Below are 13,038 nucleotides of genomic sequence, written 5' to 3'. Positions count from 1 at the left end.
AATAATTTATTATTTAAAAGTTGTATTGGTGAAGTGTAAGAAAATACTGTAGTAAATGTTGTATTTGGAAGCATTCATAGATTGTTTGAATTCGTATTGCCGTTATGCTTGCTTTAATAATAATGGTAACACTGTACAATAAGGTTCCATTAGTTAAGGTTAGGTAATACATTAACTAATATTAACTAACAATGAGAAATGCATTAATTACAGTACTCATTAATCTTCGTTAATATTAATTGATAAGAATACAACTGTTCATTGTTAGTTCTTTTTAGTTCAGGTTCATTAACTAATGTTTAAAGGGATAGTTCACCAAAAAAAAATTCTGTCATAATTTTCTCACCCCCATGGTGTTCCAAGTATGAATTTCTTTCTTCTGCTGAACACAATAGAAAATATTTTGAAGAATATGGTTAACCAAACAGTTGATGGACCCCATTGACTTTCATAGTATGGAGAAAAAAATAATAATACATGTTTGGAACAATTTGAGGGTGAGTAAATGATGACAGAATTATCCTTTTTGGGTGATCTATCACTTTAACAGATCTTTTGATTTTAATAATGCATTAGTAAATGTTGAGATAAACATTATCTGAGATTAATAAATTAATAAATAAATTATTTGCTGAGATTTGCAAATAAATGCAAATATTTGTCATTGTTAGTTCATGTTAACTAATGTAGTTAACTAATGTTAACCAATGAAAACTTATCGTAAAGTGTTACCATAATAATAATAATAAAAAATAATAATAAAAAAAAATAATAAGTAACTCAACTAAAAACTAAACATCACTGTATTATGGTTGTAATAAGAATTTGGGGGGGTTCAGTTGTTTAATTGTCATCAAAATGGTGTCACAATATAAAATTTCACAATGGTCCTATAATATGCATTATGTACCTACAGCAATATAAATATATTGCTATATGTATATATGTATGTATAATATATATATATATATATATATATATATATATATTTTTTTTTTTTTTTTTTTTTTATGTGGTGAAGAATGACCCAGACATGTTCTTGACAGGTTTTGGGTAGATTTTCCTCACCCCTTCTGTTAGTGTTATTCACAGTTTTATTGTTTTGCTTGCCTTCTGAACTCTGGGCCCTGAGGTAAATGAATACCAGCTTATGCAATTATTTCTCTTAGATGATTAGAATTCGCCCATTACCAGAAATTTCAAAAGAACTGAGATGAATCTGAGTGAGTCTATTTTCTCCTTTAGCTGAAGGCAAAGAGAGACTTAGGCAGCATTCCCCCTCCGAGTTTTTCTCAGCATGGGTTAGGGGTAGGATTTTTGAAAGGATCTCCTCAAAGGATTAATTGGCAGCTTTAAAGTTGTCCTGCTATTGCCTGCCCGGGGCTCCCTAAGAGCATTACACAAGAGTAAACATCTCTCGGTTCTCATCGCCCCTTCTATAGCTTTGCTCTCTGCCAGGGATGGCCAATGGGAATCCGTATCTTAGCACTGCAAGCGCTCTGGTCTACAGAAAGATGTTTCTTTTTCAAGCGGCGGCACATAGCCCTGATGCCTCAGTGGCGAAATATTGGGAGGCCTGTCAATTTCAACATGCTCAATTGTTAATTCATCATCTTTGCCAGTGCTTTCACTATAACATTTGGTAGCTTGTATTGGCGGAAATGTCTCTCTGACAGATGGAGAAATAGCATAGGAGATTGCCTTTTGTCTCAAAACGTACCATCAAGTCTGATTGGAAAGTGCACTGAATTGAATTTCTTACCCTTTGAGTTTAATGGTTAATATGGATGTCCACTCATTTCCACAGCTTCCTTTTCTGAATGATTTGCTATCATTCAGAGCATTCAAGGCAGTGTTTATGAGTTTGTGGGAAAGATTTACTTGTGTCTGGAAACATAATGGTACACAACAATCGGCGTGAGATAATATAGCTGATGAAAACATCTTTGCAGTGAGAGCTGTGAGCAGTCATCAGGACAGAACAGCATTTCCTCCATTATTCAGGAGTTTTATGACTTCCTCTCTTAATGGCCTTTTCATCATAGCGCCAGCTCATTGGTCTGTGAAAGTCATATGACTGTTTCTCATGAATCTCATGAATCAACACTTGAAGACAGATTAAATCTGTACCGATATGCATCATTACAAATTCCATTTCCATGTTATTTTAAACATGTATCCATTTACATTGTAGACCTCAATGCACTGAATGCATACAAAAAAATCTGATCTGGATTTCACTGGATGTCCACAATGTCATTGAGCAATTGATAAAATAAGTTGTAAATATGCCTAAAACTGTGGTCCACAAATTTGTTTTGTCTTTTTCCACTAGCCTGAACCTCCATCAACAAACAAGTGGCAACTAGATAAGTGGCTAAACAAAGTTAATCATCACAATAAAGCACTAATTAACACCCAGTCAGATAGTCATGGGCTTAACAGCTCTCGGCCTGATGAAAGCCAAATCTCTGAGAACCAGAGCTCCAGCAAAAGCAAGCCTAGCACAGCACTGGCACTGGCACCAGCAGACCCCAAGGAGAGAACTTTGCTCAGTCCTATCCGAGAGAAAGTCAAACCCAAGGCTGTTCAGAAGGCTCCAGAAAACAAAAGCACTAAGGTGAAATCACCAGCTTCAGTGGAGCTAGCACCCCCTAGGAGAAGCACTGGCAAGAAGCAGCCCAAAAAGGTGGAGCGATCTTCCAGCAGCGAGGAGCACAACTGGCCAAGACCAGGAAACTCAAGTTCTACCCCGAAAGAGAAAGAGCCCCCGCCTTTAGAACCACCAAAACCTAGAGGTAAGGGCCCTGGGGTCAAGACGGCTCCAAGAAAGGAACCTCGAACCATCACAACAAACACTGCGCCAACTAATATCACACCTGTTCAAGATAAAAAGAAGCACCGAGGACCCAACAAGATCATCCCCAAGTCTAAGGAATTCATCGAGACAGAGTCCTCTTCATCCGAGTGTCATTCAGACCCCGAGGAACTCATCAAGGTTCAGCTTCCCTGTCCAGGTCCCAACAGCCTAAGCCTGAAATCCAAGGATTGCAACAGCAATATCCTGAGTGTTAGTAGCCTTACCAGCACAAGCAGCACCTCCATTCCTGACCCAGGTGCCTTGGATCTCCTGGAAGAGCCCCTCTTTTCTCCCATCCCCATTGTACAAAATGAACTTCTGTCACCGCTAAGAGATTTTGAGGACATCAAGTCCCTTTGGGTTAAGATCGAACTCAGCTTCCTGTCACGGATCCCGGGGCAAGATCCCCCAGAGCCTCCCCCAACCAAGGCTGAGTGTCGGGAGGTCAGTGTCAAGCACAGACGGCAACAGTCGCCGGCCTCCATCCCTGCAGAAAAGAACCCTAGCAAATCAAAGAGGAAACACAAGGCAAGTGATCAATGTTCTCACTCCCATTTCATGCACTATAATGATAAAATCAAGAACTGCAATAGCAAATTAATCATGTAATTATTATTTTCACTAAGTACTCATTCAGCAGGTCCTTTTTGCAATGTGCAAACTGAGATGTCCTCTGAAGCAAACTGGGGGTCAAGTAACACATCATTGATAGCTGTAGAATTGGCCCCTTGTCGTGTTCAAATTGCACAATTCATTAGCAGTGCAGATATTTAATTACTATACATTTTTATAGTTTTTTGTACAGTATCTTATCCAATGTCATGTTTATATCATAGAACTCCCTGGTGTTTCTGTCCAAAGGATCACCGACAGGCTCAAATTGACAGCTCTTGGAAGACCACTTGCACATCCAGCGTTTTAGGGCGTTTTCACACCTAGTTCGTTTGAGCACTACAAGTGATATCACGCCGATATAACATGTGATCACCCCGAAAGGACTCAGGGACCCACAAACAAACCATAGTCAGATTACCTAAGGAGGTTCATTTTAAGTCGGTTTTGATTTAAGTGCACTAACATTGTGAACACCAAAAGCACTGAGGTCACTTTCATTTCTGGTTCACTTTAACTGAAATGGGTTTGGTTCATTTGAAGTGTACTATATGTGAAAATTTTCCCTGGTTATTATCCCTGATCTTTAACCACCACCACCAGGTTATTCAGACCTCAGTACAGAATTCTGAACAGTATCTAACACTATACAGTCTTAGACTATAAAAGATGTTTGTTTGAATCCTAGTGTAGATGTTTCAACTCGTCCTTCATCCTGCCAAGCTAAATAACATGTTCAATTCCGGACAGTGGTAATTAACTCTCTCTCTCTCTCTCTCTCTCTCTCTCTCTCTCTCTCTCTCTCTCTCTCTCTCTCTCTCTCTCTCTCTCTCTCTCTCTCTCTCTCTCTCTCTCTCTCTCTCTCTCTCTCTCTCTCTCTTTCTCTCTCTCTCTCTCTGCAGTCGGAGCACTGTGACGTGATGAGTGGAGGCAAGAAGCTTCGAATGGACAAAGACGCACTGCTGCTTCCTCCTTGTATTTCGCCCATACACAACCACAAGGTCTCCAGCACAAAAGAGTGAGTATTCTATACTGACTCGTGGCTTGTTGCCTGCATTATCACACCAACCCCTAGCTTGTCTCGGGAGCTTGTCTAGTAACTTTTCGTTTTGATTTCCAATGAATTTAGTTCTTTTCAATGGAAGGATTCTCATTAGATTGCATTCAAATTTGTACTGTTTGTTTCTTCAGTGACTCCGCTGAAATCCTCCTTATAAACAGCCCGCAATGTTTCGGTTTTTCTTTAACATATGCTGCCAATGTCCCCTGATGTTTTTGCACAGAGATTTGCCAACTCAGCTTAGTAGCCCACTCTGTCTTATGTCCTTTGAGAGAATGCTGGGATACGCAGGGTGAGCAGCAGGTCACCCTCTCGCGCTGCCTGCCTGCTTTGTCCCACTGCATTACAGTAATTTAACACTGACACCAGCACAACGGCTACTGCTAATTTTAGATATTCAATTAGTGCCGGGACAGGCTAGAGCTCATCAAAGACACACGCATGACAGGGGTCGTGTGCTTGTCCTGTCCGCCTGAGTGCCCACCGCACTGCGACACGACTAGCGGCAGCGAATCTTGATGATACGATCAGCAGTGCTAAGTTAAATTATTAGCCACCGCTAACGTCTATTACTGGAAGTGTTTAGCACCCCGGGCTATTTACTGTTATCACCTGCCCAGTGTGTTTTAAATCAGCTCATTCGACGCATTCACCCTTTTAATTGAATTAGAAAAGCAAAGAAGCCTTTTTATTTAGTGTTGTTAACTGATGAGACTCATGTTTTATAGCATATTTTCAGCCTAATAAACCAAGGTAAAAAAATAAAAGATGCTGCTGTCCAGGACAGTCTGTCTCAGTGGAGCTTCTTTATTTAGCACTTAGGCTAAGTTTAGACATGTAAGCACTTATGTAAATGAATTTAGCCGAGTTTATATCAGAGCACATGCACGTGCCACCACCTCCACTTTCATATGCACATTACCTTTTGTCTGTCCCTTGTTGTTCTAGAAAAAGGACAAAAAGGAACAAAAATGTTGAATTTAAAAGCTTGAACCTAAAGTAGGCTTGGACTAATGTCAAGTAAAAAGAGAACATTTATAGACCACAAATATTTCTTACTGGCCATGAAACTGTATTTTTCATTATTGTAATAAAAAAAGGAATTGTCCCTCACATGCAGCATCAAATATACAATAAGCCGACAGGCTCTGTCTCTCTGTGAAACCGCACCTGTCACAAAAACATGGACACAGTGTGATTTTGTTTTTCATAATTTTGTTCCGATGCAAGTAGTAATCCACATATGTGTCGCCACATGGAGTTTTGGTTAGTTCGCATTCGCAAACAGATTTTTGCAGAAGGTTGTGTGTCTGAGCAGTCAGCGTTAGATTATTGTTCTCAAAACATTTAATGAGTGGCATGTCTATTGTGACTGGTAAAACCAGGCATCACCACCGTTTAGTGTAGTGCAAAACTAGTGCATGTAGTGCAAAAAGCATTGCATGATCATCAGTTCTTAGATGTTTTCAGAGAACATATTTTCAGAATATAGGCCATTGTGTGGTAACCTCATAAAATGTTATTAGATTTGGGCTTAAAAAACTATTTGGCTATGAGAGTGGGGCAACTTAATTTAAGATACATTCTCTGAAAACAAGTCCTTATATATTTTAGGATGAGGACGATATCTTATTGCTTCTCCTAATTGTACTTAAACAGGATGTCTATAATTAGGAAATGTTTTATGAGTCTGAGGTAATTATGCTGCAATTACACTGCCAGTCCTAAAAATCCTATATTTTGTGTCTTGTATGTGCATAGAAAGAAACCTTTGACATGGTTTCAATTTTTTATTTTTTTTTGTTCCAAGTTCATTGAAGAAGCAACCTCGCAAGCGGGAGGATAAACTGTTACCGCCTCTACTGTCACCGCTGTCGGATGAGCCGGTGGGACGCCCACGGAGGAGCAGTGAATGCAGCTCCCTCAGTCAGGAAGGAAGCACCTCCACCGTCCCAAACACCCTCTCCTCCACCCGCACAATCCCTGCCTCCTGCTCTTCATCGTCGTCCTCGTCACACAAACACCGCAAAGGAGAGAACAAATCCTTCTCCCATTCAAAGACCAGCACTGTAAGTTGGATGGATGGATGGATGGATGGATGGATGGATGGATGGATAGATGGATAGATAGATAGATAGATAGATAGATAGATAGATAGATAGATAGATAGATAGATAGATAGATAGATAGATAGATAGATAGATAGATAGATAGATAGATAGATAGATAGATAGATAGATAGATAGATAGATAGATAGATAGATAGATAGATAGATCTTTTAAGGTCTTCACCACATTTCCTGTGATTTTGCTAAACTAATTACCTTTTTGGAAAGGTTTCAAAATAGCCTTCAAGACACGTGAATGGCTCCCATGAGCCCATCATCCGAAATCAATCCAACTAAATGGCCCTAAAAATAAAAACACTGAGTAGATGCAGAACAGACAAAGAGTGAATGAATCCTTTATGTATTATTCAAGCTGTTAAGGGCTAATCATCATTTTAATGTTCTCTTACGTTTCCAGGATGAAGATGGTCACAGCAAGCCGTCCAGTGGTTTTCATGGCAATGGTCAGTCGGACACAGACCTCTGGTCAAACCCTTCAACACTGTCCATCGAGCACATGGAGCCCAGGAGACCTAAACTCACATTTAATAACACGTATGTAACAGCCATGTGATTATTTTGGGTAATGACTGACATATGCATTACGTGTTCCTTAAACTGTGTTTCAATTGTATAGTAGCTCTACATATTTGAGGTTCGTGTTTATGCACACAATTGCAGATACGTGAAAACCAAACCAATCTTTATATGATTACAGAGTTCACAATGCAGATTACTACATGCAGGAAGCCAAGAAGTTGAAGCACAAGGCAGATGCTTTGGTAAGTCTATTTATAATTAATCTAGATGCCAGCAAAAAAGTTTAACCATTTAAAAAAAATGGTTACTTGAAATAAAATAAACATTAATAATATATGTACAGTACTGGTCAAAAGTTTGGAAACATTACTATTTTTAATGTTTTTGAAAGAAGTTTCTTCTGCTCATCAAGCTTGCATTTATTTGATCAAAAATACAGAAAAAAATGTAATATTGTGATATATTATTACAATTTTAAATTAAAGCTGCAAGCAGCGATGGAAAGGGCCCTCGCACCCCTGCCACCGCCACCCGGCACCTTTAGGAAAGGCCTTAAGATTACACTCACCAAATTTGAAGAGGATCAGATCAAAACTGTAGGAGGAGTTTGTTAGAGTACAACATCAGGAAATGGCAAAAACTGCCCAAAATCTGAGAGGAAGTTCAAAATAGCTGACTTCCTGTTGTGTTTAGGGCTACGCTCCAAGAGACTTTTTTGTAGGTATTGGGTCATTACATGTATGTACCAAATTTCATACCTGTACGTGAAACGTCGAGCCGGGGCAAAATGTAGGGGCAATAATTAAGCCATTTTGCCCCACCCAATTTTGAAAACCATATCACACGTAAATTTTCACCACTTCTGAAGCGTGTGCAAAGCAAGCAACATCGGAACTGCAAGCAACATTAATATTGAACTTATCTGATCATGCATATATCACCAAAAGGCCGAAATTGGGTGAACTAGTGCAAAAAATGCCCGTGCAAAATCAGTTTTTGTGTGTGTTTTTAGTAATTGTTGGTTTGGTGTGTGCTCATTGTTACAATTACACAGCAAAAGTTCAGTGACATTTTTATTTGTGCATGGTAAAAAGCACACAGTGAACTCTGAGAAAACGCTATGCTTGAGCAAACAGTTTGTGAATAGGCAACTACAAATGATGCCCGTGAAAGAGACTGTGAACGCATTGAATAGGATATGTTTAGTTGGTGAATAGCATAGGCTACTATTACACAGTAGCGACAACGTTAAGCGCACCAGAATGAAATATAATATTCAGAAGTAAACACTAACAGCATAGCTGACTTACAGATTCAGTTTACATCCACAAATGAATAAGCACCTCGATTCAGGGAGCAGTGCAAAGTGCCCGTGCAAAATCAGTTTTTGTGAGCTGATCGCCGTCAAAAAAGTTCAGGAGATATTTCTTGCGATGGCAATATGATCAAAAATAACTTTATATTGATTCAATGGATTAATTGCATTTTGAAAAAAAAAAAAAAGTCATGAATTTATTGCATTTTTGGGAAAAAATAATCCGTTTTTATAATAAATCTTAAAAAATTCAAATCCAGATTTTGATTTTCAATGTTGTTATAACCTAAAGATGCTATGTGAAAGTTTGAAACAGAAAATAGTGGTTTTCACACATTTAGTGGTTATCTCACATTCGAGAGATATGCGAATAACACACAGACAGACAGACGGACGTTTCTGTAATTTATAGATAGATGGATTTATCACGTTCGGGAACCAAACTATAATATTCAGAAGTAAACAGTGTAGCTGACTGAGTGTTTATGTCAGAATGTTTATTTTTAAACCACAGCCTTCTTGGGGCTTCTTTGACCGATACAACTCTCTAATGTCAGAATGTTTATTTTTAAACCACAACCTTCTAAAAATGATATATTTAACGATATCTTTTGCATTTCTCATCCAAACAATGTCAAACTTGGCACTGCACTTACTCGTGCCCGTGGCGAGACACCTGTCGAGTTTGAAATCAATCGGACTAACGGTTCGAGAGATATGCGAGGAACAGACACACACACACACAGACAGACAGACAGACAGACGTTCCTGTAATTTATAGATAGATGTTTGTCAGGCCGCCGAGGGCACACCCTTCGACGAAAACTCTAGATCTTCGCAATTTAACGTCACAAAGGCCTTTAGATTACACTCACCAAATTTGAAGAGTATCAGATCAAATCTGTAGGAGGAGTTCGTTAAAGTACAACATCAGGAAATTACGAAAAATGCCCAAAATCCAGGAGGAAGTTCAAAATAGCTCACTTCCTGTTGTGTTTAGGGCTATGCTCCAAGAGACTTTTCTGTAGGTATTGGGTCATTACATGTATGTACCAAATTTCATACCTGTACGTGAAACCAGGAGCCGGGGCAAAATGTGGGGGCAATAATTTACCGAATTTGCCCCCCCCAATTCTGAAAACCATATCACACGTAAATTTTCACCACTTCTGAAGCGTGTGCAAAGTTTCATGAGTTTTCGAGCATGTTTAGGCCCTCTAAAAAGCGATTCACTTTGGAGAAGAAGAAGAAGAAGAAGAAGAATAATAAACGGAGCAAAAACAATAGGGTCCTCTCACCATCGGTGCTCGGGCCCTAATAATTGGTTTTCAATTTATTATACTTTAAATGATCATTTATTTCTGTGATGCAAAGCTGAATTTTCAGGATCATTACTCCAGTCTATCACATGATCCTTTAGAAATCATTCTAATATGATGATTCATTATCAAAGTTGGAAACAGTTCTGCTGCTTAATATTTTTTCATAACCTGTGATGCTTTTTTAGGATACTTTGATGAATAAAAAAAAATGCAATTTTTTTAAAAATAGAAACCTTTTGTAACAACAATATACACTACTGGTCAGTAATTTGGGGTCAGTAATTTTTTTCTTTCTTTTTTTTTAAATAAATCAATACTTTTATTCAGAAAGGATGTGTTAAATTTATAAAAAGTGATAGTAAAGAAGATTTATATTATTAGATTTTTTTTTTATATATATATAAATGCAGTTCTTTTTAACCTTTTATTCATCAAATATATTAGGCATCAGAACTGTTTCCAACACTCATAATAAATCAGAATATTAGAATGTTTTTTAAAGGATCATGTGATAGACTGGATGTCACACGTGACACTGAAGACTGGAGTAATGATGCTGAAAATTCAGCTTTGCATCACAGGAATAAATTACTTTTTAAAGTATATTCAAATAGAAAACTATTATTTTAAGTTGTAATAATATTTCACAATATTACTGTTTTTTTCTGTATTTTTGATCAAATAAACGCAGCCTTGATAAGCATTAGAGACTTCTTTTAAAAATATAAAAAAGTAATGTTTCCAAACTTTTGACCTGTACTATATATATATATAACTTATTTCAACATTTTCATTTAGTTTAACTTGATGTACTAAAATAACTAAAATGAACCTAAAACTGAAATAAAAATTAATGAAAACTATATAAACATATATTATTATTATTATTGTATTTTTATTTTTTTTATTGTTGTTGTTGTGGTGGTTAAAAATATAATATTACTACTACTACTAATAATAATAATAATAATAATAATAATATATTTTTAATTTTAAAAAGTCAAGCAAAATTTCTAGTGATCTTTGTTCCGCTCTAAAAGATTGCTCAGATTTGTTCAGCTACAAATTGCTCTTTGTGAATGCAACATCTATAAGGCATTATGATAGTGTGGGAACCCTGAATCTGACATCTTGACAGCTAAACCCTGCTGGTAACATCCTTCAGATCTCTTCCGAAACTCTAGAGTAGACACATGCGAAGTTATGATGTCTTTTACTCAGGAGAATAATCTGCAAAGCCAGAGACTCCATTCAACTCTCCCTGCAGCCTAGGAGAAATTAGCGCAATCTTTAGCGATTTCTCTTTCCAATGGCAAGTTAGCACTCAGCGAGAGTAGATGAAAAATTCCTGTCACACTGCTCTTAACTACACGGACACATAACCCTTCCGCTACGGAGAGCCATTAGCAAGCTGAGAAAAAGCTCTCTCGGCAGACCTTTTATAATTGAAGACTTTCCAATCTAGGCGAGCGAGAGCCCTTGTGTCTGCCCTTAGCATCCATAAAGCAGGAGCTTTGTTAGAGATTTACAAAACAGAACCCCCAGAACCCCTAATAATTGGATCCAGGCAATTATCTCTGGAGACATTGTCCATTATCGCAAGTTACATCCTCTCTGTCATAAATCGCTATGACGATGTATAGGCCTAGTCATGAATACAAAGTAAAGGGAATTGATTGCCAGCGCTACATGAGCGTAGTGGCAGGCGTGTAATGAATCCCTCGCTTCGTATTGAAGGGCTCACTTGAAAACGAATGGACTCGGCTCCAGAGGTGCCGGCGGAGGCAAGTGGTCAGTAAATCTATTTTACGCTCCTATGGAGATGAGATATACTCTTATTGTTTGTAGTTGTCTGCGTGAGTTGGATGCTGTTGGGGTTTTTTCGGAGGCAGGCGTAATGTGGTTTCGGGCTATTGATTCGTTTGTGTTTGAGAAACGAGACATGAGAGTTCAAGTTAGCCTTTACGAGGTCGTACCGATAAGTCAGGGTGAAAAGCATAATCCCTAAATGTGGAGAAAATCACTTCGCACTACTTTACCGCACAAAATGAACTGCTCTGAATCATAAACTTGTCGTGAAGTTGGAGATATATGCCAGTCCGGAGGCCATAAATCTGCACGTTGCAGCACTATCATAGAGACCTGCATTACATCTTGAGACATAAGAGAATTACCTCAGTCTAATGGCTTTATTTTCGCCTCTGATGATATCTGTTTTCTATATGCCTTTACGAGCTTTGAAAATGACCTCAGTCTTTTTCATTCGCGTAATTATCTCGACCTGTAACGCCACTTTTGCTTCACAGATGGACAAGTTCGGCAAAGCTGTGAATTACGCAGACGGGGCGCTCTCGTTCATCGAATGTGGCAACGCCATGGAACGGGACCCGTTAGAGGCCAAGTCACCTTACACAATGTACTCAGAAACCGTAGAGCTCATCAGGTCAGTGCCTTCTACGTATCTTGATAAATCGAAAATAAAAGATGGTTGTCATTATACGTCCTATCAGGTTTGTGTAACTCATGTACTTTTGTTATTTAAGGTACGCAATGAGATTAAAGAACTTCACCAGTCATTCCGCCACAATAGCTGAGAAGAAGCTCGCTGTACTGTGGTAAGTTTGCTCTATTTGATCATATTTACCGTTCAAAAGTTTGGGGTCAGTACGATTATTTTTTGTTTTGTTTTTTGGAAATAATAAAAGACATTAAATTGATTGAAAGTGACAGAAAGCTTTCTACTTACCAAAGAATTCTGAAAAATGTATCAGTTTTCACAAAGACATTGCACAGCACAACTGTTTTCAACATTGATAATAATCATAAATGTTTCTTGAGCAGCAAATCAGCATATTAGAATGATTTCTGAAGGATCATGTGACACTGAAGAGTAATGATGCTGAAAATTCAGCTTTGCATCACAGGAATAAATTACAATTTAAAGTGTATTCCAATAGAAAACAGTTATTTTAAATTGTAATAATATTTCACAGTATAACTGTAATTTTTTATCAAATAAATGCAGCCTTTGTGAGCAGAAGAGACTTATTTCAGAAACATTCAAAAAAAATCTTGCCAATCACAATCTTCAATCTGATTGGCTAGCTCAGAGTTTCCAGAAATTTAGGATGCACGAGTTTTGCTTACAATGCTTCTGCAATGAGCACTTTAGAGGAAGAGCAAAGTTTGCGAAGCTCATAGAATCGAACTTTAGCAAGTAA

At 38.0% G+C, this 13,038-nt stretch overlaps 1 protein-coding gene across 1 annotated transcript in view; it reads left to right on the top strand.

Moving 5' to 3' along the window:
* Positions 1–13,038, top strand: part of aff2 (AF4/FMR2 family, member 2) — a 238,555-nt gene that overhangs the window by 209,537 nt on the left and 15,980 nt on the right. The window contains exons 11-17 of the mRNA XM_081382590.1: positions 2,336–3,388; positions 4,375–4,490; positions 6,343–6,601; positions 7,059–7,195; positions 7,359–7,422; positions 12,124–12,260; positions 12,361–12,432. Of these exons, the coding sequence (XP_081238716.1) occupies positions 2,336–3,388; positions 4,375–4,490; positions 6,343–6,601; positions 7,059–7,195; positions 7,359–7,422; positions 12,124–12,260; positions 12,361–12,432 (1,838 nt within the window). The remainder of the gene's footprint in view (positions 1–2,335; positions 3,389–4,374; positions 4,491–6,342; positions 6,602–7,058; positions 7,196–7,358; positions 7,423–12,123; positions 12,261–12,360; positions 12,433–13,038) is intronic.

The sequence above is a fragment of the Scardinius erythrophthalmus genome, assembly GCF_964197995.2.
Source record: "Scardinius erythrophthalmus genome assembly, chromosome: 13".
Lineage (NCBI taxonomy): Eukaryota > Metazoa > Chordata > Actinopteri > Cypriniformes > Leuciscidae > Scardinius > Scardinius erythrophthalmus.
This window is presented reverse-complemented; position numbering and strand designations above follow the sequence as displayed.